This window comes from Balaenoptera ricei, chromosome 15 (genome assembly GCF_028023285.1).
Source record: "Balaenoptera ricei isolate mBalRic1 chromosome 15, mBalRic1.hap2, whole genome shotgun sequence".
NCBI classification, from domain to species: domain Eukaryota; kingdom Metazoa; phylum Chordata; class Mammalia; order Artiodactyla; family Balaenopteridae; genus Balaenoptera; species Balaenoptera ricei.
Window position 1 is genome coordinate 44,609,665 of NC_082653.1, and position 24,677 is coordinate 44,634,341.

Here is a 24,677-nt window from a genome sequence, read left to right on the forward strand (position 1 = left end):
TAATTTACTTGAAACTCTCAGGAATGACCTTAAATGTCATTTACACGAAAGATAAATTAGAGGGTGGCTCTTTTGCCAACAGATGTCCAGTAAAGTTCATTTGCGTGAGTTTCCTGGCCCACCTAAATTACTTAGTTTGTAAATATTGTTTTGTAACTTTTTAAGAATAGTCTACTGGCAAAAGAAATAATTTTTAATTTCCAGGAAATATTCAGGGACCCTATTTGGTGAATGAATTGATCTCTAGATTTGACTGACACATGTCACCTAGAATAGATATTGATGGAAACATCTAAGAAATCAACTGCTAGTTCTCTATTAAAATGCCCACAGTTTGAGGCGTTCCACACCACGGTGAAGCGCTCCCTAAGCCAGGTCCCTGCTGTGGGCAGGACTGGGAGCCCAGGAGACCCCAGCTCCTCCTGAGGGCCGATCCAGCGCCTTTCTCCCTCCCTGCAGCGTGAAGCATATCTCCTGCTCCCTGCTCATCCTGCACGCCGAGGACGACCCGGTCGTGCCCTTCCAGCTCGGCAGAAAGGTGGGTGTCCGGCGGGCGTCGGGCAAACTCATGTTTGGTCCAGGCTAGGCCAGGCAGGTGTGGAGGAGGGTCTTGCTGCTGGCAGGGCCCCTTGTGAGGGAGAGGGCAGAGAAGGTTGGCAGCAGGGTCGGGGCGGGGCTGGACAGCTGATGCCGCCCCAGAAGGAAATGTGAAAATAAGCAAATGAATATCTCCTGGGTTCCCCGTACAGGGGACTCAGCCAGGAGGGCTTGCCAGTTACTGGCTGGAGGGAAAGAACCCTTGATGGCGAGGCTCCCCCAGTGGCTGGAATTGGTACAGAACTCTCACCTGTTCTCTTGCCTCTGGGATGGAACTGACGACAGAAGGTGCCATGTTGCCTCTGTGTCTGCTTTTGCTGTATTTGCTTTGCCTTTGCTGCCAGGAAGCCCGATTAGATTTGTAGGTGGGGGTAGGGTGGGAGAGAGCACTGTCTGGCCGTGGCGCTGGCAGGCTAGAGGGCGCGACGCCCAGGCCACCTCAGACCAGGCCTGAGGCAGGTGTGCGAGGGCCAGGTCCTTCCCTCCAGCCGGTCCGGGCACATGACCTGGCCATCCCGGGCTGGGAGTAGGGGGCTGAGGTGGCATAGATCCTGAGCCACCTTGTTGACGGGCCTTGACCCAGGCACACGGCAAAGTTTGAGGCACACAGCCCACCCAGCCCCAGGGACTGAGTTATCGAGGCTGCTGTTGGCACTCGGGCCACCACCGCATCCCATAGCAGGTGGCTCTCTGCAGTGCTGCAGGCCCCTGAGGAAGGGCGGTCTGCAAGACGGGCGTGAGGACGGAGAGGGTCTTGAGTGGTGGCCCTGAGGGTCCCTGCTGTGGCCAAGGCAGGCTGCAGGGTGCTGTGCATGGGGGGCTTGGGCTGCTCTTTGGAGACAGCGGCCATGGGCTGCTCTCTGTTGCAGGGGGAGGCCAGTAGGCAGGTCACCCCCAGGCCCCGGGCGCTGACCCGCCTCTCCCTCCCCCAGCTCTACAACATTGCTGCACTGTCACGCAGCTTCCGAGACTTCAAGGTTCAGTTCATCCCCTTCCACTCGGACCTTGGCTACAGGCACAAGTTCATCTACAAGAGCCCTGAGCTTCCACGGATCCTGAGGTGAGGTGCTCTCCTCTCACCTGCGATGCCGTCCTGCGTGGCGATGGCTCAGGCAGGCGTGTGCGGCCGCAGCTACAAAAGCCATTTCGGGGCCAAGTCACAGTGAGGGGTCAAGAGTGTCACCCCTCCCTCCTGGGCCGTCCCCACGGTCAGTAGGGCTGTGATCTCCCTGTGGTGCAGGTCGTGCAGTGCAGACACCACAGCTGCTTTGGGTCAGGCCTCCGTCCCTTCCCACAGGCCCGTCAGGTTGCTGCTCCTGCGCGTGGGGCACAGGGGGACGCAGGTCTGGGCCAGCTCCTCAAAAGCCTGTTTGTCCCCAGCTGCTTCTGGAAGGGAGGCTGTGCCCCTGGCTGCACTGCGCTGGCCGAAATCCTGGGCCAGGATGTGGGCTGCCGCCCCAGGCACCCATCTCGAGCTTGGGCGCAGAGCCTGAGGATGAGGGGTGTGCTGGTGGCAAAGCGAAGGGTTTGGATGGACCAGGCACTCCCTGCCTCCCGCTGGAGGGTGCAGGCAGCCCGCACGTCCCGGCTCGGGGGCCTCTGCTGAGCCCGGGGTGCTGGAATTGGCCCTCGGTGAGGTGTGTGCCGGGTGGTTACACTTCGCCCTTGAGGTTCCAGGGGCGTTCCTTTGCAGTTTCTTGCCTCACGGATGTGGGTTGCTGCGAGGGGACAGTGACGAGTATGGGTTTGCTCTGGGACTGTGGCTTTTCCCCATAAAAGGAATACATTACACAAAATGTAGACCAGAGAATGGCTGCAACATTGGGGTGCAGTTAGTGACCCCATCCTTGCTCCTGTGTGTCGGGACTTGACTTGGGTGCTGCTGTTGGCGCCCTGCTTGTTTAACTCAACGGGGTTTTCTGAGCGGAAGTGTGGTCCTCCAGGCTCCTTTGCGGCCTCCCCGGGTGGGCTGTAGGAGGACCACAGGAGGTGGTGTCTCAGGTTTGGCCTCAAGAGGTTTGGCCGACAGGTGTCCTCCTCTGGTCCAGGGAATTCCTGGGGAAGTCGGAACCAGGGCGCCAGCACTGAGTGTTACTCGCCACCTGAAGGAGCATGAAGATGTCTGCCCTTGTCCCCCCCCTTCCTCTGGCCAGCCCGGCACCCTGAAGATGCGCCTGGAGAGAGAACTCGGATGCCAGCGGGCCAGGCAGAGGAGGCCCTGGCAGACCTGAGGCACCCGCCCCGGGTGGCTGGGAGCACAGGTCTCTGGACAGTGTGGGTGGCGGGCATGTGGCCCTCTCTCCCTCTTGCTGCCACTCAACCTGAGGTCTTGTTGGGAAGACGGTGACAGAGCTTTCTGGCCATCGGCTGGTTGATCCCACACTTCCTGAGCTGGGCACCGGGAGCCTGGGGCAGGAGGCGTGGGGTCTTGGGACCACGTTGAGCTTTCTGACACCACTCTCGAGAATGTGGGGAAACTTGGGTTCTTTCTGTCCCTTCCCAGAGCGGACTCTAGTGGTTCCATCAGCCCCTCTCGCCCTGTGCACCCCGCTTGCCTTCCTTGGTGTCCCTGCCTCCCTGGGCGGCCCCACTGCTCCCAGCGGGGGAGGTGCCCGTGGTCTGCCTTCCTCTGATTTCCACCCACCTGTCTACCTAACCTGGCCTTAGACTGAGCATTTATTTAAGAATAAAATCGTGGTGGTGGTCTGTCTGTTTTCTCAGTGACACCTCCAGCCCAGGCCCTATGCACAGCCCCAGGCCACTCTCAGGACCCGGCTGTATGGGAAGAGATGTTGGCTCTGTAAGGCCAAGGATCATGGGCCCTTCTTTCCCACTTCCTTCCAGACACTGAGGCCCAGCAGGGAGGGGCATTATCTCTGGGGAAAGGCCTGTTCACGGTGGGGAGGTGGGGACGGCTTCTCCAGGTGGAGCAGATGGCATTTTTCTAAAAACCAGGCCTACACAGGTGACCTTTCCAACCTTACAGTTAATAAGCTCGTTGAATGTTGCCGTGTCGATGGACAGGTGGTGGGGTTCAGGCTGCTGGAGTGCAGGGACTCTTCTGGCCCACGAGCATCGCCCTGTTCACTCACTGGTGGTGGCGCTTGTGTTGTTGGGCTTTTTGCCAACCCAGCTTCCCTGCACGTGTGCCGTTCCCAGCCAGCGCCTGCCAGCTGTCCCACTTCTCACCTCCCTGCTAAGTGACCTCTCTCCCAGGAGAGGGTGTGTGGCTTAATAAGGGGGCTTCAAGCTGTGCAGTACAGGGTTTGTCCCAGGTCGGAGGACTTCAGTCCACCTAAGTCTCTCCTGATGGCAGGCCTTCCTCCCCTAGATCGTCAGGCTCTGGCACTTTCCAGTCCCGGCAGTGCAGAAATTCCCCAGGGTGGGAAGGGGCTTGTTTACCTGCCCCCCTTGTGGCCTGTTAGCAGCTGTGCCCTGGCTGGAGGCCCAGAAGCAGGTTACACCCTCTTTCTGAAGCACCTTAGAGCTGCCCATGGTGATTCTCATATCTGGAAAACCCACGTCTCTCTTAAACCAGGTTTGAAACGGAACAGACTCTCCTGAGGTCAGTTTGTCAGTTATCTTCTACTGGATGGGTTTGCTCTGCGCTCCTGGTATCTAATTCAGGTGTGAGCACGGCTTGCAGGGCCCCACCCCGTCCCTCAGCTTTGTGTCTCCTTGGATTTCCGTCAGAGCTGGGACACCCATCCCCACCTGACACCGTCTTCATGTAACTAAAGCATGAAGTGCCTGCCTGGCCAGGGCAGCCCCTTCGTGCTTTTCTTAGTCACTGAGGCTCCTGGAGGCTCTGCAGCTCAGAGCCACATCCCCAGCTCGTCTTGACCAATGAGGCCGTCTAGACCTGGCCTGCTCTGCCTGGGCTCAAGTCTGCATCTTGTTTTTCTTAAAATTTTGTGTATGTAAGTTGCCTCAGATTTTTGGGGGGGGAATAAGGTAGGCTATAAAGTAAAAATACAAGCTGTTAGTGTTTTTACAGGTGTCTGACAGTCCGAAGATAAGGAAGCATAAAAAGGGATCGTGGAGCTGGTAGCTGCCGCCCTTGTCAGCTGTCAGGTAATTAGTAATCAGGTCTACACATCTCTGCCTGGTGGCATCTCAGCTTATTACCTCGGTCCGAGCGACTAAGCTTAAACTGTGGGTTAGGACTGACCCTTTAATGGGTCACAAAAGTCAGTCAGTCTGTGGTCAGGAACAGCAAGAAATGTGCACAGCTGTGAACTGTGGTCGTCAGATGCATGTGTCCCAGGAACTGCCCCAGACCTGAGACCAGGAATGTGCATCTCAGGTGCCCCCAACCAAGGGGTGCCTTGCACACCCAGCCACCAGCAGGGGTCCACGGTGTTCTTGGGTACTTTGGGTAACAATGAGCCACGAGTCATATCCCTCTGGGTTTTTGATTTAACCTGCAGCCATACAATTTGGGGTGGGGGGAGAGTTTTGGTCCCCAGGGCGTTCCACTTCCCAGGACCAGGAGTGGGTAGCAAAAGATGGGTGCAAAAACCAGTACAATTCACACCAAAAATGCCAACACCCAGGAGACAGTTTTCCAAGTGGCTGGGTTTGACGGTTCAGGCACTTGTGGCTCTAAGTCCCACACACAGCTGTGGGTGAGAGAACTTTCTGTTCTCAGTCCTGGAATGATGGACCATAATTTAGCCCGGCTGGGACATGGACTGCCCTGGGCACAAGAGTGACACACAGAGGCCAGATCAACTGAGCACAAGCAGGAAGGTTTAATCCATTTCTCACACGAGGCAGTGACAGTGAGGGGCACAGTGATGGTTACACTCGGCCTAAGGGACGGGCAGCAGAGGGTGCTGGGGATGCAACCACAGACCCTCACGCCTCTGGTGAGGTGAGCAGTCAGGACGGGGATGAGGGCAGGACCCTGTGCCACCCAGGTCCAGCATTTGATGAGACAGCCTCAGGAAGCTTCCGCCCGCAGCTCCTGCCTGCTCCCTGGCCCTGTCCTTCCCACCTGCTCACCCGCCCTCCCCAGCACCAGCCTGCTCTCTGGGCAGAATGGAAAGTGGGCTCCTCTGGGCCCACTCAGTCCTTTTCCAGACCAGCCTGTCATGCTGCTGGAAGGAGGGAGGCTGGCCTCCTGAGAGACCGGAAACGCACCCTCCTGGACTCGACAGGCACAGGGAGGGCACAGATCTGCAGCGGGGCTGGGTGTTCAGCTTCACTCAGCAGAGGTGGGGACCCCACCTGGGTCCCCAGGGCCAGGTGAGAACATCTCAGCATTGCCTCCCCAGGCACTAAACTTCAAAAGGGCTATTTTTAGTTGCTAAAACAAGGAAAGGCTTCAGCTAGTTTCATTTCCTTGTGAAAAATCTTATGAAAAAGCAAAACCAAACCAATTCTGCATCAGCCAGCCTTGTCCCAGCCAAAGCTCCCTAGATGCTGGACACAGGTGTCATCCCCAATGTCACTCTCAGTTGTCCTGGGGCCTCTTTATCTGATCAATGTGGAAACCCCGGGCAGGGTGCCCACACAGCAGCTATGAGGACATGGCCTAGCACACTGGACCCTCCCTGCATGGCCAGGAGGCAGAGCTGGGCCAGGGAGGACTGGGGCCACACTGGACGGCCAGCCCAGGTGCTGCACAAACATACACCGCCCCAGGCTTTACCACGGCTACCTGGCCGGACCCCAGAATCCAGAGGCTCAGAACTAAAAACGAGCTCACACAAGGTGTGTGCAAGGCTGCGAGGAGCACAGCAGACAAGTCCACCTTCCCGCACCTCCAAGGGGCAGGTGGGCAAAGCAGCAGGCCAACTGCCCTGCTCAGTGCTGCGGGCTCCGCTTTCCTGCAGGGAACGGGGGAGCATCTCACCTCAGCATCTTCCCCCAACCCAACCCCTGAAAGCCACCACCCGGATCCCTATGGCCCTCCCGGAAACAGCACTGAAAAAAGCAGGGTGCTGGCAAAGTGCTTGGAAACGGGCAGAGTCAGCAAGAAAACAAACGCCTCTGGTCGCGAGGGCGAGGGCGGGGGCCTAATCTCTGGGGAGGCTGGGGGGCGGGGTCTGCAGGGCAGAGGGCTCCACGCCCCAGATGTCCCGGGCGTACTCCGTGATGGTCCGGTCACTGGAGAACTTGCCCGAGCAGGCGATGTTCCTGATGACCTTTTTGGTCCACTCCTTGGGGTTCTGCAGAGGGAAGCGGGTGCTCGGTGACCTCGGGCTGTTCCCAGATGCACTTAGGCCCTGGGCAGCCTGACGGATGACGAGCACTCTACAACCAAGAGTTCACCGGGAAGGGGGCCCACCCACCAGGAAAGTTTCCAGATGACTAGACAGAGGTCCTGCTGGGGTGCGGCACACACAATGCACAGACACTCCACCAGAGGAGTATGCGCCCCCAGACTGCAGCCAGCACCAGGAGGGGCCTCCCCGAAAGGAAAGCAAAGGTTCCTCCCGGAGCCCAGAAGATCACTCGGTTTCTAGGCCCCCTCCTGTTCTGTCACAGGAGGGAATATCAGGGGCTGTTTCCTCGAGTGGGGGGAGCAGGAGGGGTGAGACGTGGGCAACAACTCAGACACCCAAACCCCTCAGGCCGCATCCAAGAATCTGCTTTAACGACCTGGGCCATGAACCATCTGACCCAACAACTGCACAGTCACGCCCCCATCGCTAGTGTCCCCTCCTGCTGCCGTCCTTGGCTGGGTGCACAGGGTGGAACACCCTCCTTTACCTCCCCAGGTTCAGGAGCTGAATCTTCCCAGGAGACCCCACTGGACATGCACGGTCTCTGTGGGCCACGCCAAGGCAGGGACACAGGGCCACCTTAGAAACTCCGCTCCTTAGAGCTACAAGTCCTTGTTCTACTTGCTGTCAGATCTGTCACTTTTACAAGAATTGTTCATCTTCTCATTTTAAGCACATAAAGGTCTTCACTGCTCACAAGGCCCATCCCTCACCTGAGGCTCTCCTGATCACACCCACATGGGCCGTCAGACCGCAGGCTAAGGTGTGCAGAGCCTCCAGAAGGAAACTCCTGCCCTGCTCACCTGCGCTCTGTGGCAGCTGCCCAGAGGCTGCAGGGGAAGGTGCGCTGGTGTGGACAGCAGCCTGGGCAGAGGGCTAGCCGAGTCAGTCCCCGAGCAGGAAATGAGGAAGCCCAACCTGCTCTGGGCCACTAGATGAACTGTGACCTCCTGGGAGTGGCCCGAGACAGCAGGACACAGTCACGCCCTGCTGCTTTCCTGCCAGGGCCCAAGGACCTTACCCGGTACAGCTGGTCCACCCGGGCCTGGCACTCCACGTATGCCTCATAATCCGCAAACACCTTGAACCTGAAACGGGAGACAGGAAGCTGGGCTGGATGGGTGACAAGTGGGAGGTCAGGAAACGGGCCTGGCTGGCTGCGTCCTCATGCTCTGCAGGACAGGGGTGGCCACGGGGACTACTCTGTGAGCAACACTTCTGTCCTGGGGACGCTATTCTAGAAAAACCTTATTTTAACCCAGTGTTCTTTAAAGAACCCGTGCACATGGGTTAGAGCTGCACAGGCTGAGGCCTCCCGCCAATTTCACCTCCAGGGGAAGGGCACAGGGTGAGCACAGGCTCCATCACCATCTGTTCTCAGGTCTCACGGGCTGAGAACTGGTGGTGCAGGATTTATGGACACAGAAACACGTTTTGTTTACGACTGAGTCAGAAACACAATTCATAAAACCCTGTAAAGTCTCTCCTTGATCACAGACCTCAGCAGGGCCAAGCTCCCAGCCCCGGGCGTGTGTGGAGTTAACGATCGGGTTTGACAGAAGCCAGCTGACAGCATTTGTCAAAAAGTGACACACTAAACCAAAGGAACTGAAAGTGGAATAGAGGTGACAGCATTCATCAAAAAGTGACAGACTAAACCAAAGGAACTGAAAGTGGAATAGAGGTGACAGCATTCATCAAAAAGTGACAGACTAAACCAAAGGAACTGAAAGTGGAATAGAGGTCGATTCTCAGCCTTTGACAGACTCAGCTTTTACCACCTGGGTGGAGAAGAGGCCTGTCGTCAAGAGGAGGAGGCACTGCCGACCTGTAACAAGTGCTGTGCAAGGCTGTGCCCCGGGGCGGGTGGGGGGAGCAGAACCCTGTGTCAACGGCCTCATCGTAAAACACCAACCATGTGGTAACTCATGGCCTCACAAGCTCATTCCACCTGAACCACTCCTGGGCTCCCCGTTAAACCCAGCCTCCCTCTGCCCCAAGGAAGTCGCCTCCAACCCGCCCAGGTGACGCTTGTCACTCCCGTCCAGGAGGTCAGTTGGTGCCGGGGGCCTGGGGCTGGACCTGGCAGCTGGCAATCCTGCCACCAGGCCCCCAGGCTTGCTGAGCACCATCAAAAGCCCCACAAACCACGGGCCCTGGGTGCGGCCGAGCCTCTGGCCGTGGGCTGAGGTGGGGGTGAGCCTCACCGAGGCCCAGGCTTGGCCCCAAACAATGTGCAGTTTTCAGCCCACCAGGGGGACCCTTTGACCCATTGGGGAGGGACAAGGGGCCTGCCCCACCTGTCGTGGTTCAGCAGCATGTCGACGACACCCTTGAAACAGTCGGGCTCCCTGGGGGAGAAGAAGCCGCTGCTGATCTGGTCCACGGCCTGCCGCAGCTCGGGCAGACAGTCATAGTACTCCCGGGCGTTGTACCTGCCGGGAGATGGCAGCCTCATGGGCAGGTGCTGAGGCCGTTTGTGCCCTGGGCCCAGGACAGCCAGGTGGGGTTGGCAGCCGCAGGCACTGGGAGGTGGACATGGGCCGTGAGCACATCAATTCCACCTCCTCCTTTTACTGTTACAGACACGTGATTGCTAGAGGACATACAAGTCACGTGCATGGCTCTGTCCGCTGTCCTCCTCGAGAGGATGCTCAAGCAGCCCCACCCCCGCCCCCAGTGCCAGGATGTTGCAGAAGAAAATGACATGTGAAACCAGGCTGGGGAGACACCCTGCAGCCATTAGGGAGTCTGGGGAGAGGGAGGCGTGTGGCAGACGTGGGACAGGGCCAAAAGGGCCAGCGCTCACAGGCTGACAAGGTTCTGACTGTTTGGGTTCAGCAGCTGGTGCCTGAGGCTTCAACAACTCCCCTGAAGAATTTTAGGCAACTGGGCAATTTCAGTTGCACAGAATTAGGCTGGGCTGGGACCCCTCAAGGTATCCAAGGGTGTGAAAAACAAGTAGAGGAGATCTGAGGTCTTGAGAGGGACACACACCCTTTCCGGTCCAGGGCTTCCACGTCCTCCACCCGCAAGCCAAAGATGAAGAGGTTCTCCGCCCCAGCTTCCTCAGCCATCTCCACGTTGGCTCCGTCCATGGTGCCAATGGTGAGGGCCCCATTGAGCATGAACTTCATGTTGCCTGTGCCCGAGGCCTCGGTGCCCGCGGTGGAGATCTGCTGTGACAAGTCGGCGGCGGGGATCACTGCAAGGGGGCGAGAGCAAGACCCGTCAGCCATGAACCACTCAACACGAGAGCAATGGGAACAGCACAGAAACACCACGCACTGCCCGCACCACCTGTACGGCTCCCTTTTTTGACCCAGGGCAGCCTGAGGCAGAGGATCCACAGTGGAGACGCCTGAGAAGCCCTGCAGGTGGCAAAGGACCTTTGTTGTGGAAGCTTCCGCAGACGAGGGCCAAACCAAAGCCTGGTGGTGTCATCATTCCCTTGTATCCTGACATCACTGCTGTCTTATTCGATCAGCCCCGCAGGCTCCTTAAATGGCTTAAAGAGGAATCCGACTCAGCACCAGAGGACTGGGGACAGCGGGGGGACAATCTTCTTGTGGCCACATGCACCGAAGTCACTCTGTGCCGTTTACAGACTGGCATAGCGGCCAAGACACAACCCCATCCACGGCCCTGCAGCTTCTCCCAAGTGTGGGTTCCCTGCGTGAGTTTCTCCATGTGGCAGCAGAAACACAGCCTCCGTCCTGCCTGCCTTGGCATCCCTGCCCCCACGTCCTCAGCTCGTCCTCAGAGCTGATGCTGCTTCCCTAACCCAGCTGAAGGGCACTCGGGGTCAGCCAAGACCAGAGCCCAGCCCCTTCTTCAAGGTCAGGTCCAGGTGCCAGGATAGAGACACAGGCACCCCCGGCCCCTCAGGCAGAGGGACATGGGCAGACGGGATGGTGGACACGTTACCACAGCCAGTCCAAGAGCTGGGGGAGGGTGCGGGGCCCAACCCCAGGCTGGCTGTCCCCAAGGTCAGTTCTAAGGAAGCGCAGGAACTGGCCTGGGAGCGCCAGGCGGCGGCCGTAAGTTGCTTTAGAAGCTCAGTGAAACACTAACCCCAACCCAACCCCCGAGCCACACGTGGTCCATGGCAGTGGCGGGACCACAGGGATGGTCCTGATGACCCGGCCGCAGTGGAGGAGGAGGGAGTGCGTGAGCCCGCCCTTCACTCAACGGCTGGAGGGCAGCGCACAGTCTCATGGGTCAGAGGGGCTGCTACTCGGGCCACAATTCCAGGCTCAGGTTTCCCAGCACTTCCGGCCAGGTCTCCGGAAGTGGCCGGCTTAGAAAGGCCTGTCCAGCTCAGGACAGCTATGCTCCGAGGCACATTTGGCCACAGGCCCTTCTTCAGATGGCAACACATACCCAGTACCCCCGAAGTGGAGTGGCCCCAGGCTAGACCCTCCCAGAGCAGGTGCAGGACGCGAGGCCAGAGTGAACAGGTGGGGACGAGCAGAAGCATCCTCTGGGGGACGGCGAGGGCCAGCAAGAGGGAGCCCCGGGGCAGAAAGGCCAAGCTGAGGGGCAGAGGAGCGAGGGGGGGAGCAGTGGGAAGTTCAGAGAGCAAGGATGTGTGAGGCCAAGGATGACTCACAAACGTGGTGGCAGCAGGGCTCCCCCAGAGCCAGACCGGGGGTAGGGGGGGGCCCTCTGGCTGGGCAGCCTGGTGTTGGGGCCGTTAATCTGTTTGAAAGCAAGACAGGCCCTGACCAGAGAGGACCACTGGCTGCGCCCAGGGAGGGCAGGCTCACCTTTCTCGGCCAAGGACACTCTGTAGTTCTCCAGGAAGATCACTTTGAGCCTGTCGCCCACAACCGGATCGTGGTTGACAACGTCGCCGATGGACGTGACCAGCTTGATGATCATCTTGGCCATGTGGTAGCCGGGCGCTGCCTGGAAAGGGGGAGGGGTGCTCAGCAGACACCCTGTGCTCAGGTGCAGGGCAGGGTCACCGGAGCCTGGGCTGGACACGCCCAGCCTGGACACACCCAGCCAAGTGGCTCTGCCAGCAGCGGGTGGGGGGCTGAGGCCATGGCATCCCTGTGTGTCCTGCCCTCAACCTGGCAGACGGACCCACGGGGCACGGCGCCCCACCCGCTTCGTTTCCAACCGAGCACCTCTCATGACGGCACCTCACCCACATGCACAAATCTGTCAGCCTCAAGCTTGGTTTTCTGATTCTAGTTGGTTTTTTCAGAAATGGAGAGAGAGAGGGAACAAGGACCTCTGAGAACTGACTACCCACTTATAGGAAACGCAGGGAGCTAAGGAAGGTACTGGGAGATACCAGAGGGACATGGTTTGGGGAAGACACACAACATGATTTCTGTAACAAATTGCAGGGGGAAAAAAGAGGGGGATATGGAGGAAAACTTATAGATGAAGAGATTTAAGAGACACAGCCGCCCGTCGCCATGTGAGAACCTTGCTGGGTCCTGATTCAAACAAGCTCAAGATATTTGTAGCTGTCACAAGACAGCTGCATGTGGCCCTGGCTGGATATTTAATGATGTGGAGGAATTCTTGTCAAGTGTTTTAGGTGTCATGGTGGCGCTGTGTGGTTTTGCAGGAAAACATCACTGTGAAGACAACTGATTAAGTTCTTAGGGTTGAAGTGTTATAATGTCTGTAATCTACTATGAAATGGTTCAGCAAAAGTCTGGGGGACAGGTTTGTGGATGTTCTACAGTTCTTTTTTTCTCTTTTTAAAAATGTTAATTTTTAAAAAATTAACATTTTTTAACTTTTTGAAAGTCCACATCTCTAAGAAATGCATATGGCAATACTGACAAAACAGCACGCTGGGGTGGGGCGGTGGTGGGATGAATTGGGAGATTGGAATTGACATATATACACTAATATGTATAAAATAGACAAGTTAAAAAAAGAGAAGAAAAACCCCAGCATGCTGTCCGGAGTCTGCTTTAGAAACATCAGGAGTCAGTGGGCCGGGGGACGGTGGCAGAGACAGAACAAGACGGGCCTGCCCGTGAGGTGCCTCCACCTTCATATGTGCTCAAGTAAGAGGCGAGGACAGTCCTGGGCCCACCTGCAGCCCCCGTGAAGCAGCTGTGCCCAGGCTTCTGGGAAAAGTGGCAGAGGGTGGGGACGCAGGCCCTAGAGTGTGGAGCCCGATGACGGGACCCACTGATGCCTGCCGGCGATACCCTGGGACTCTGAGATCCCATGTCCAAGAGCACATGTAAATAAAATGAATAAGGCCAGGCTGAGCCGAGAGCAGGCGCACATCTGGCTGACGGAAGCAGCCAGCGACTCACGTCTACTCGGCACACAAGTGCAGCGGAGGCGTGGAAAGCCGGCAGTTACACAGAGAAATGGTGCCGCCCCATGAGAGGCAGGGGCCAGCAAGCCCAGTAGAGACTGGCCCTTGGGGCTGGGGACCCCACTGCCCTGGGCCGGGCAGACAGGGGCCCCATCCAGCTCCCTCCTGTGGCTGAGCTGATGGAACCTGACCTGGCCCAGAGGCACACCTGGGGCCAGGACCTCTGGGCTCTGTGTGCAGGTTGGCGCCCGGCCACCCGCAGCATCCAGCCCCGACGCAGAGGCACTGCTGAAAAACATGGTGGTTTGTGCATCCCCAACCAGCGCCAAGCAGGAGCAAAGAAGACGTCACCTCACCTTGCCCCCGATCATGACAGTCCTGGGCACAAAGGCCTGGGCTGGGTCCTTCTTTATTCCTGCAGGACAAACAAAAGAGAGCCACGTGAAGCCCCTGGAGCCAGACATGCCTGAGCCCTGGGACAGGCCTCATTGACAGCGTCCTCAGAGGCCAGCCCGACACAGGTGCTGCACTGCCAGGAGCTCCCGCTTACAGAATTCTACACTTGGTCCAGGTTGGTTTGGAAGGCCAGCCAGGAGCAGACTCTTCCAGAAGGTTCAGTGGAAAACCTGTGCCTTTGCGTCCAAAACAGCCCAACACAGGAGCTTCTTTGGGTCTGGTCACCAGGACTGAAGGCCCTTGCATGTGATGGGTACTCAAAAATGGGGTGACCTTGGGATGGTGATGATTCACCGTCGGCCTGCGAGGGATGTCAGTGAGACCCCAAGCCCCCTCCGTCACTGGGACAGAGGGTAAGAAGCCCCCCAGACCTTTTCTGCACAGGAGCAGACAGCTCACCTCCAGCCCCAGCAGAATGAGGTGTCCTCACCAGGCCACCGGTTTCCAGATTTCAGCTGGGGGTTGGGGGCAGGGAGTGTCTACAGAAGTGACAGGCTGCCCTAGATAGCATTCACCAGAGTCAGGAATCGGCCGCAAGATTTACAGGAGCCACTAAAGGGTCACGGCTGATTTTTAACCTCTGACTTCAGGTTCTAGTAGGAACGTGACCGTCCCTTAGTTCTGAATCTTCCCGCTTCCAGATTGTGGACAGAGTAACAAAGAGAACAGGAAAAAAAAAAGCCAAAAACCCACAAACTGTATTTTTACTAAAACTAGTAAAGAAGAAAAATACGCTGACTCCAGATCATTGAGCAAGTCCTGCCGGGTCATGGGATGGGTGTGAGACAGGGCTGTGAAGTCAGGGTCTCAGGAACCCCAGCCTCCTGGGGGCTGTGAGCGGGGGAAGGGGAGGCAGGAAAGAGCCCCAGGGGGCCGGGCGGGCAGACCCTGTCGGCACCCCTCCTACAGGGAAACCTCGGAAAGGGGGTCTGGACATCCTCGTGGACAGAGGCCCACAGGGCCATGACGCCTCCTGAGCCAGCCTGGACTTGGAGCCCCAGAGAGGTGTCACAAGCTGGGGAGGCCTGCGGCTGCCTTGAGCTCACGAGGCCCGGCCAGAGTCCTGACGCAGCTCCTCAGACACAAGCGACCAACCCGAACACACAGCTTTGCCACAGACGAGGGAAGTGGAAGCAGCCTCCCTGTGAGTCCCCAACCTGTGAAGACTGTCAACACAGACAGGAAACCATAGCGCCAAAACGCAAGACCCCGGGAGAAAGCAGAACACAGGCGACAAGGCAGAACCGCCCCACAGAGTGCAGCCCGATCACAGAAGCCAGGAGGGAGGGGAGACGCGCAGAAAACACAGAAGACACACACAGCGTGGAAGCGGGACCAGCAGACAACATGGAACAGAAAAGGAGGGAGAGCTACCAACAGGCAAAAAGAAGGTGGTGGAAGAAACCAACCACACACCTCACTGGAGCCGCAGGAGAAGAAAGCCAAACACATGTTTTAATGTATTTCAAGGAAACTTCCTAGAAATGATACAAGATATCAACCACCATCCTCAGAGTGCCCGAGCATCAGGAAAATTGACCCACAACAGCCGGCACCCAAGACACAGCCGAGTAGAATGAGCACAGGCCAAGAGAGCAGCTCACTCCGGACCCACCCTCCAGATGGTGCCGCTCAAGGAAAGAATGGGAGACTGAGAACATCGCTTCCGTGGAACCACCCTTCCTGCAAAAGGCCACAGACTGCTGTGGACGTGGAAGACCTCGGGGCACAGGAGCTGGGCAGAAGGGCGACCGGACGGCCCTGTAAGAGGACTGGGCGTCTCATCGCAGACTGGAACCCAGGTCAGATCGAGGCGAGGATGGCAGAGCAGCACCACGTTGTGCGCGGCATACACGCAGGTGGACGAGCGGGCAGGTGACACGTGCCCTGACGGCCCCATCGGAATGCCGCGGGCGCCCCGGGCGCTCACAAGCCGAGCAGAAGCAGCACCCTGGGCAGCAGGAAGGCACCAGCCACAAGAGGTGATGGGAGGAAGGGCAGGCCACCCAGCGACTGGCCCTGCTGCTCATAGGCAGGGGACTCGGGGACACCGCCGGGGAAACGACAAAGAAAATGCAGAAAAATCACAACTGCAGAAGAAAACCACGGCAAAGAGCACAAAACGAAGTCTCCGTGAACTGCCGTTTCTGGCCCGGGAGGCACCCCCTTCAGCCACACACACAGGAGGGCCCTCACCTGGGCCTTTTCTGAGGGTCGGGTCAGAACCACTCAACCCAAACTAGCATCCGTCCTGTCACTTCACTGTCTCACGAGCGAGTGGATCCCTCAAGACAGAGTCTCCCTCACTGGCAACTGGAGACCTCATGTCCTCGAGGGGAGCTCTGCGTCTTGGAAAGTATTTGGTTCCTTCATTTTCAAAATTAGTATTTGCTTTACTACATTACAAGATTTTAAGAACCAAGTTTTGGGCTTCCCTGGTGGTGCAGTGGTTAAGAATCCACCTGCCAATGCAGGGGACACAGTTCGAGCCCTGGTCCGGGAAGATCCCACATGCCGCGGAGCAACTAAGCCCGTGCACCACAACTACTGAGCTCACGTGCCACAACTAACTGAAGCCGGTACACCTAGAGCCCGTGCTCCGCAACAAGAGAAGCCACCACAATGAGAAGCCCGCACACCGCAACGAAGAGTAGCCCCCGCTCGCTGCAACTAGAGAAAGCCCGTGCACAGCAACGAAGACCCAACGTGGCCAAAAATAAATAACTTAAAAAAAAAAAAAAAAAAAGAACCAAAGTTTTCCTTGAGGCTTTATTATCTTATTTATAGAAGTAGCAAATGTTCATAGTTACTTTTAGGTGGGTCTTTGATTCACATGTGCTTCAAAATCAAATGCCACTTAAATAGTTTAAGGTGTATAGATGTAACATACTATTTCATCTTCTATGAGTATACTTCAAATGCCTCACCTGCTAAGTATAATCTCTCCAAATAACTTGAGAGGAGTCTAATAACGATAATAACTAAGTATGAAAGAAATGTTACACCAGACCTAAAACCCAGCCTCCAAGTACCCCCAAGCCTCCACTCTGGAGGAGGTGCAGCCCCTGGGCCTCAAGCTCCCCAACCTCTGAGTTCACGTCTCACTCCTTGTAGCTGCTCTGCTCTGAACACAGAAAACCAGAAGGTGCCACTCAAAATGAATGTGCAATGTCCTCCCCAGTGGCCATGTGAGAAAAAGGCCTGGTCGGAGGGTGGGTGGGGCGCAGGGGCGGAGCACTCACGGTTGTACAGGGTGACCACGTGCAGGCAGTTGAGCAGCTGCCGCTTGTACTCGTGGATCCTCTTCACGTGCACGTCGAACATGGATGAGGGGTTGACCTTCACCCCGTACTCCTTCTCCAGGAAGGCAGAGAACTTCGCCTTGTTTTCCTGGGAGAACAGAGGTAAGGATGGGGGGATGTTCACAGGGCCGAGCCCCCAGGGCTGGTGTCAGAGACGCAGCAGGGAGGGGATGCCCAGGACGTGCTGCCACCCCAGGGAAGACACAGAGGGACACAGAAGGTCACCGGAGCCTGGTGGGCAGAAGGGGGAAGCGTGATCCTGAAAGTGGATCCGCATGAGAGCACGGAGATAAACAGGAAAGTAGACATGCAAGCCCAGGAAGAGGAGCAAAGGATGAGAAAAGCAGAAAAAGGAGACGAGGAGACCTGGGGCGGGGGCGAGACTCCAAAACGAAGACTATTTCTGGGCCCCCGAGGCCAGGCTGTTGGCACAGTGGAGGGTCAGTCTCGGTCTTCAAAGGCTGCCCAGTGGGCCAGGCCGCCTGGCGGTGAGGTGGCCACAGGGAGGCCCAGGTGTGTGGACAGCATGTCAAGTGCAGACGCGAGACCTGCATCGATTCCCACTGCTTCCCTCCAGACGAGCTCTCCTCCGGACCTGGGGCGGCGGTGCGCTCAGGGGTCAGCGGGGCCCCCTCTGCAAGGCTGAGTGGGGGGATGGGCCCCTCACCGGGCCTACCTGCTTGACCTGGGCCACGTCCCTGATGAGTGCCTCGTCACTGACCAGCTGCAGCAGTTTCTTCAGTTGGCTCAGGTCCGTCAGGAAACCCTCCCCGATTCTCTGCCGAGCCATAAGGGAGACGCGGTTTCCGCACCTCTTCTCCCCCCCCTCAGCCCCAGGCCCGCTCCTCTCCCACGACAGCCCCTCCCAGGAAACACCGCACACCCGGCGCCAGTCAAGTCCCGACCACTGAAACGTGCCCTCAAACGCATGCGCCTCCCCCGGCTCCCCACAGGCCTGAAACCTGGGGGCCTGTCTCCGCCCACCCCCAAGGCCCATACCCGCCAGAACTGCGAATGGACAGAGGCCTTCTGGCCACTCCCGCCCGGCCTGGGCACCCCACCCTGCCCCCGACGCTGCAGCACAGCGCTGTTTCCAAACGAACCCCAGCTTCAGTCTCCCTGTTTCTAATTTAGGACCGAGAGGAAAACTCCTGGCCTCCAGACACCTGGGCCGTCTCCGTGGCCTCGCCCTGCACCGAGGCCGCACCAGCCAGGCTGCGGGTGGTCACGTCCCTGCAGCGCTGCTCCCGGGCCCTCCCAGTAACTGGGCAGGCAGACCTCGGCTCTGCCGTCCCTTTCCAGAGAAGCCTCCTTGACACACAGCCCGCCCCCCAGCACCCCCCCCCGCATCCCCATGTCCAGCATGCGGCCTGGCCCCTGAGTAACTTGTCTCCTTCCTCGCTGAGCGCGTGAGCACGGGAACAAGTCAACAACGACCGCGTCCCTGGCTCACAAACCTCTTCAGGGGCAGCTGGGCCTGAAGCCTAGGACTTCCCCTCTGAACTCATGCACAGGCCGCCAGGGCTGCTGACCGACCGCCCGGCCCCCCACACCCGGGGCGACAGTGGGTCCCCACCGCCCGCACCGTCCAGGAGCCATCGCTGTCCACACACAGAGGAGCGGGTCGCCGCCCACACGGCCCCAGGCAGCGGCCGCTCTGCCTGCCCACAGCTCCGGGTGGGCTCAGAGGCGCCGGCCTCACCTCCACGATGGTGTCCGCCAGCCCCGGGTTACACAGGAGCAGCCACCGTCGGGGCGTGATGCCATTCGTCTTATTCTGGAACTTCTCTGGCTCCAGCTCGTAAAAGTCCTTAAAGCTAAAAACGCAGACAACGGGCAACTGTCACAAGCGCTGTTTCAAACAAGGTGAGCGAGAGGCACAAGGCCCTCTGAAGGGAGCCCCTGGGCGATCCAGAGCCCAGCCTTTCTGTTCCATCCCCCAAGGAGCCCAACTCCACGCCAGCATGTGGCTGGAGCCTGGCCACCTCCCAGTCGTCGTGACAGTGGAGAGTGGACGGACAGTGGGGATTAAACAGTACATCACACAAAGCCTCAGGCCAGCACCGAGGACACGGAAGCCGCCACACGGACAGACCCGTCCAGGACTGCCGGGCGCTCACACGAGGCGCTCCACAGGTCTGGGGCGAGGATGGAAAGGAGGAATTCCAAGACCACATCCCACAAAGAGGGGGCAGAAGCAGGGAATCTGACCTAAGAATTCCTCCTTCCTCTCGGGGACGAGCCCCCAGCCCGTCACACCCTAACCTTCACCCTGGCGGGGCCCAGGACTCTTGTCCCCAGGCGGGGCACCGAGGCCCACAGCCAGCGGCACGCGCTCCAGAAGGAGAGCCTCTGCCTGGACAGACCGAGAACGCAGACAACGGGAAGGGCTCCTGGTGACAAGAGGGCTCGGCTCGCCAGCATCGTGCACCGAGTCGGGGCCTCACCCTCCCACCGCCGCGCTCTGGCCGTCCACTCGCCCTGGCGCAGGCAAGCGCAGGCCCCACTCACACTGACTGCTTCACGATCTCCGAGTGGATCCTCGCCACGCCGTTGACAGCGTGCGACCCGATGACACAGAGGTGGGCCATGTTGATCCGCTTGCAGTCCCCTTCCTCGATCACGGACATCCTCCGCAGGCGGCTCACATCCCCGGGGAAGAGGGCGGCCACGTGCTGCCGAGACAGAGCAGTGAGCAGGAGGGCGGGGGGCTGCTTTCCCCAAGAAAGGCCCAGGGCGGCTGCAGCCCAGCCTGACTGGGCCCCGGGCAAAGGTCTGCCTCGGCCTGGGGGCAGCGGGCCCGGCCCGTGGGCTCGGAGGGGCTGAGGAGGCGCCGTGTGCTGTACAGGAAGAGATGGGGATGCTGCCCGCTGGCCCAGGCAGGGTGTAACCGCAGTCTACCAGTGAGAATAGCTACTCTTTCACCGAAAGATTAAAAAAATGAACTATAATCACACCTGAATTCTAAGTTCCCCTGTGCTTGTACCACTATCCTTTCTGTGGGTGACAGAGGAAAGACAAAGGTGATTTGTTTCCAAATCACCCAAACGCTGCAGTGATGTCTCAGGACAAAGGCCTCTGGCATTCCAGGAACAGACACTCACATCTGAACCTGCTCAGAAATGAGAAGACTCCCCACCACGCAGCAGGGGTCCAAGCGTGGGGACCAGCCAACAGCTCTGCCAAGTGACAGCCCCAGACCCCAAAGTCCTCTTCTTGAACGGCTATTCCCTTCAAGAAGTAAAGCACCTGTCCCGGGCCAGACGATCTGACGTGGAGGGCAGAGGAGGGCCCGTCAGAGCAGGGCAGCCCTCTCCCCTGCCCACATCACCACAGGAAGGGCGTGCTCACATCCAGGTGCCTCTGGTTGATGGCGTAGACGATCTCCAGGTGCCGTGGCAGCAGCTTCTCAAACATGGACACAGGCCAGCGCTCCAAGGCCTCGGGCAGCACCGTGTGGTTGGTGTATGCACAGGTCTTCCTTGTGATTTCCCAGGCCTACAACATTCCAGAACACCCCAATGTTTTATTCAGAAAAAAGCAGCTCGTGGCCAGATGCCAAGGTGAGGGGAACGTGTAGGGTCAGAGGCAGGTGTTCAGATGCCACCAGGAAAGGCCCCGCACGGTTCTGCTCTCCGGGGCCCAGAACTTCCTAAACCCACAGTGAGCCCTGCGCCCTTCACTGTCCTGACGCGCCCCACGTGCACCTCACATCCTGACCCAGAGCACAAGCAGAAATGAGCACCTTACCTGCTACCTGGGAACCACCGCAACTTTCCTCTGTAAACCAGACAGAGCTCCAGGCAGCTTTGCTTTATTTCCACCAAACTGACTTCACACCCACAGTCCAGAGAAAACTGGTAAAGTGTGTGGCCCTGCCCTCCGCTGGCCAGGGGTGAACAGGGTCTGCCCAGCCCCACCCAGAAGTGCAGCCCCAAACCAGAAAGGGGCTCTGGTGCTAAAAAATGGGGTAAAATGGTTTTATATGTTGATTTAAGTAAATGAGATCAACAAAACCCCACTAAAGAATCTAGGACCAAAATAAGTGAAGCAGGGAGAACAAGCCTATAAATGTGTAAACAAAGTATTTCTTTAAACTGAACACTTCTGGGTTTTTCACCACAATTCTAAGATGAAAAAATATAGGTGAGAAGCTCTCAGAAGTGTCGGAATCCTTTTCTTGTCTTCCAGAAAAACCACCCTTCTCTGGCCTTTAAACGGCTGCTCCCACTCACTGTGTCCTGCCCTTGGGAGAAACCCCAGACCCGCTCCTGGAACGTCCTTCTCCCCATAGCCCCGTCTTCCCAGGGACAACTTCCTTCTGTTGTCCCGAGGCCACCAGAGAGGCCTCCCTCTGCGTCCCAGGACCAGCTGTCGGGAGAGGCGGGGAGGTCACCCCGTGCCCCGGTGCTCGGGGACACTGCGCTCGGGCGCTCGGGCTCACCTTGTCCCAGTCCACCTTCTCCACGTCCACCAGGATCCGCATGAGCTCAGGGATGGCCAAGGCCGGGTGGGTGTCATTCAGCTGGATGGCCACCTGCGTTTACACGGGGTGACCCCTTCAGTCCCTTGCCTGCGTGTGCAGAACTGGGGTCCTCGGCTGCCGCCCCGAGGAGCCTGGCCATAGGGCTGGCAGCAGGAAGCGGACGGCGCTGCACGGGCTCCGGGCCCAGCATGGAAAGCCGCGGAGGAGCAGGGAGCAGGTCAGGGTGGAGGACCCGCAGGCCAGCCCCGCAGCACGCGTCCAGAGCCCTCCCCGCCTTGGAACGCTGCTCCTGCCTGACGGACACTGGCCGGTTGTGTTCAGATTACTGAACTGAGCCTGCAAACCGGCCGCTTGGCCCGACGGAGCCTTTCACAGCGTTCCCTGCTGCCTCGACGCCTCCTGAGGCCCAGGGCAGCCCTGGTCAAGGAGGAAGGCGGCCTGGTCCCCGGGCACCAGGAGGCCCAGGTTGGGGAGTGGCTTCCCGCCCCGCCCCCACTGCAGCTGGAAGGAGGAGGCCCAGTCCGGGAACAGCCCGTCTCCGGCACAGCGCTCACCCCTCTACACACGCACCTTGTCTGGGAACGTCTCGAAGGAGGTCCTTACGGGGTCGCGGCAGCCGAACTTGGAAGACTTGAAGCGCCGAATGATGTCTTGGAGGGTGGCGGCCACCACGAAGTATTCCTGCTTCAACCGCAGCTCCTTCCCCTCAAAGAACTGAGAACACGCGCGGCTCAGGCTCCACTGCATGGGCCCTTGGGGCCCCCGAACCCAGGACAGGGCCCAGGCTGGGGTGCGGCCCAGGGGTGCGATGCCTCGATCCCCGGTGCTGGGGCCGAGGCCCGGAAAGCAACCTCCCGGCTGCCTCACGTTCCAGGAGGCCTCACGCCTAAAGCATGAGACTCTGCTCGGAATCTCGGGGGGTGCTGGGGGAGGGCATTTTCTTATGAGCCTTTCAGCACAGGGCCCTTTGCACATATTTCCCTGATAAAATAAGAGAAACACACAACCCACAAAGATGGGCAACTCCTAAGGGCTCGTTTGGTGGCAGTGGATCATGTGGCTGAGGCCCCCGCCACACAAGTGGGGACACCCGCTAAGAGCGTTCCAAGCCATGACCATGTGGCGTCTCAAGGCGTCCCTGCAGAATAGGGACTGCTGGCCCCACGCGACAACGCGCCACCCAACTCTTGGGGAGCTGGCACCAGGTGCTGAAGAGCAGAAACGGCTGGACGTGAGGTCTGAGGGCTCCGCGGCCCTGCACTCGGCGGCCGTGTGTTTATGGGGAGGAGCGTAGGTGTGAGGCCAGGAACCTCCTAAGAGCTCCCCTGGGCGGAGGGCAAAGGAGGGGCTACCAGCACACAGGTGCTCCTGGACCCCGTCAGGGATGCCGTGTCCGCCCTCACTCTCGTGGCCTCACCTGACAAGCCTGAGGCCAGCACAGGGGCCCTTCTGGAGCCCAGCCCTGCAGGGGTGCTTCCTACACTGGAGGAACGGCACGGACGAGGACCCCCCGCAGCAGCTACTCACGTTGTCGTTGGGATACAGGACTCTGGAGATGTTCTCGGCCAGGTTCCGGTCCAGGACCGCCTCGATGTAGCCGCCCACGTTGACTGAGGGCAGAGAGCGGAGTCAGGACCCACGTGCCTGCTGAGGCTCCCGCGTGCCCTGATCGGTCTGAGGGCAGCGTTCCCGAGCGGAAGGCGCCCCACAGCTGCTGCGCCGACCGGCCCACACGCCGCCCCAGGCCCCTGGCTCTTTCCGGAGGGCGCGGGGTCCCTGGGAAGTCCAGGGCTCACAGGGAACCCGCCCTCAGCCCTCCCGCAGTGGGGAGCCTCGTGGGCTGTGGGTGCAGACGGGGTCGGTCTGGGATCAGCCACCGGATGGGGACAGGAGGGGACGCACAGTCATGGAGCTTGAAGTCGTTGGGCGCCTTGGCGGACCACAGTCTCATGGTGTTGACGGTGTCGTTCTTGTAGCCCGGCACCGGGGTGTCGTACGGCATGGCCAGCACCACCTGCCGAGGGAAGACACGGTCCCCAGGCCTGGGCCACCTCCCCCCACGGGCTGGGGCAGCTCGGCCTCGCAGGAAGCGGCCCACCGGCCCGCCCTCCTCCGGCTTCGCTCCTTCCTCCTCAAACACACCCAACCTGCCCCATGTCCCTCGCACCTGCAGCCCCGGCTCGCACACGTCCTGAGCCGGGAGCACCCGAGGCCGCCTCCGGTGGGCCCTGACCACACGCCAGGCCTTCTCTAGCTTTACCTTCGACACCGGCGTCGACTGTCACCTGGCTCCTCGGTAGCCCCTCCTCCCGTGTCCTCGGCCTCCCCCTCCACGCCTGCCCTCTTCTCACTCAACTCTGCGTGGGCGATTTCGGGACTCACCTAACCTCTCCCCACAGACAGCTGCTATTTCAGACCATCTCCCACGTCTGCGGCGAGGCTCCTCCTGTTGCCTTGACCTCGAACTTCAGCAAAACCAAAGCAGCCTGCACACTCCCTCCCGACAGAAAACACTGGACCTGCCCCCCACCCCCGTCCCAATCCCCATCTGTCCAGAAGCACCAGCTCTGCTCTTGCCGAGCACAGGAAGAGGTGCACAAGCCTCAGGTCACTTCCACCCGCAGACCCTCCCACGGGCTTCTCACACTCAGGCCTGCTCTCGGGGTGCTTCGCGTGCGGCTTCAGGAGGTGAAGGCAGCTCCAATGGCCACAAAGGACTGCGGGGCCCCCGGGTTAAAGCCCCAGCATCACCCTTCCCTTCCCGTCTCCCCGCAGCCCTGCTCCGCAGCCCTGCCTGGCCTTGACAAGCCCTGTAAAGCACGTGCTACCTGCTCCTTCCCTCCCCACGGCCAGTCCCCCAGGGGAAGGCCCTTGCTGCATGGCGCCTGGGGTGCCGAGTGGTCTCCAGGCCTCCTTTCATTCATCTTCTACAAGCACACGCACCTAGAAAACCAGACCCCCTTCTCTGCTTTTCCAAATTAAATACAACTTATTCCGGCATCTTAGGCCACCAGCCTGCCCTGGCTCCATGAGCCCCAGTTAAGACTTGAATCTGGATGACTCACTTGACCCCTGTGACTCACAGGCTTGCCCTGTTTATGCTCTACTGCCCACATGGCTGCGGTGGCGTCTTTCTCACTTATTGCAACCCCCCGCCGCCGCCCGCCCCCCCGCAAGAAGCTCTCCTCCGCCCCCCGCGGTCTCTGAGCCCAGGCTGGACTCCGCGTGTGCACCCGCCGGTACGGCACCGCGTTCCGCCAAGCACTCGGTGCTCCTGCCCTGGCGCCCCCAGGGCCCAGCTG

General features: G+C 59.1%; 2 protein-coding genes across 4 annotated transcripts in view; one reads left to right on the forward strand and one right to left on the reverse strand.

Moving 5' to 3' along the window:
* ABHD12 (abhydrolase domain containing 12, lysophospholipase) overlaps positions 1 to 3,303 on the forward strand; it is a 68,639-nt gene extending 65,336 nt beyond the window's left edge. The window contains exons 11-13 of one of the 3 annotated variants that reach the window (XM_059897654.1): positions 460 to 538; positions 1,530 to 1,657; positions 1,978 to 2,624. In XM_059897654.1, the coding sequence (XP_059753637.1) occupies positions 460 to 538; positions 1,530 to 1,657; positions 1,978 to 2,203 (433 nt within the window). In that variant the 3' untranslated portion in view covers positions 2,204 to 2,624. The other 2 variants (XM_059897655.1, XM_059897656.1) reach the window with 2 other exon arrangements.
* Positions 3,304 to 5,327: 2,024 nt separating this feature from the next.
* Positions 5,328 to 24,677, reverse strand: part of PYGB (glycogen phosphorylase B) — a 59,242-nt gene continuing 39,892 nt past the window's right edge. The window contains exons 6-20 of the mRNA XM_059897652.1: positions 23,278 to 23,389; positions 22,903 to 22,985; positions 21,946 to 22,089; positions 21,334 to 21,426; positions 20,241 to 20,387; positions 19,401 to 19,564; positions 18,592 to 18,706; positions 17,566 to 17,667; positions 16,830 to 16,977; positions 13,488 to 13,546; positions 11,600 to 11,741; positions 9,828 to 10,035; positions 9,131 to 9,265; positions 7,852 to 7,918; positions 5,328 to 6,773 (exon numbers count right to left, since the gene is read on the reverse strand). Of these exons, the coding sequence (XP_059753635.1) occupies positions 6,621 to 6,773; positions 7,852 to 7,918; positions 9,131 to 9,265; positions 9,828 to 10,035; positions 11,600 to 11,741; positions 13,488 to 13,546; positions 16,830 to 16,977; positions 17,566 to 17,667; positions 18,592 to 18,706; positions 19,401 to 19,564; positions 20,241 to 20,387; positions 21,334 to 21,426; positions 21,946 to 22,089; positions 22,903 to 22,985; positions 23,278 to 23,389 (1,872 nt within the window). The 3' untranslated portion in view covers positions 5,328 to 6,620. The remainder of the gene's footprint in view (positions 6,774 to 7,851; positions 7,919 to 9,130; positions 9,266 to 9,827; positions 10,036 to 11,599; positions 11,742 to 13,487; positions 13,547 to 16,829; positions 16,978 to 17,565; positions 17,668 to 18,591; positions 18,707 to 19,400; positions 19,565 to 20,240; positions 20,388 to 21,333; positions 21,427 to 21,945; positions 22,090 to 22,902; positions 22,986 to 23,277; positions 23,390 to 24,677) is intronic.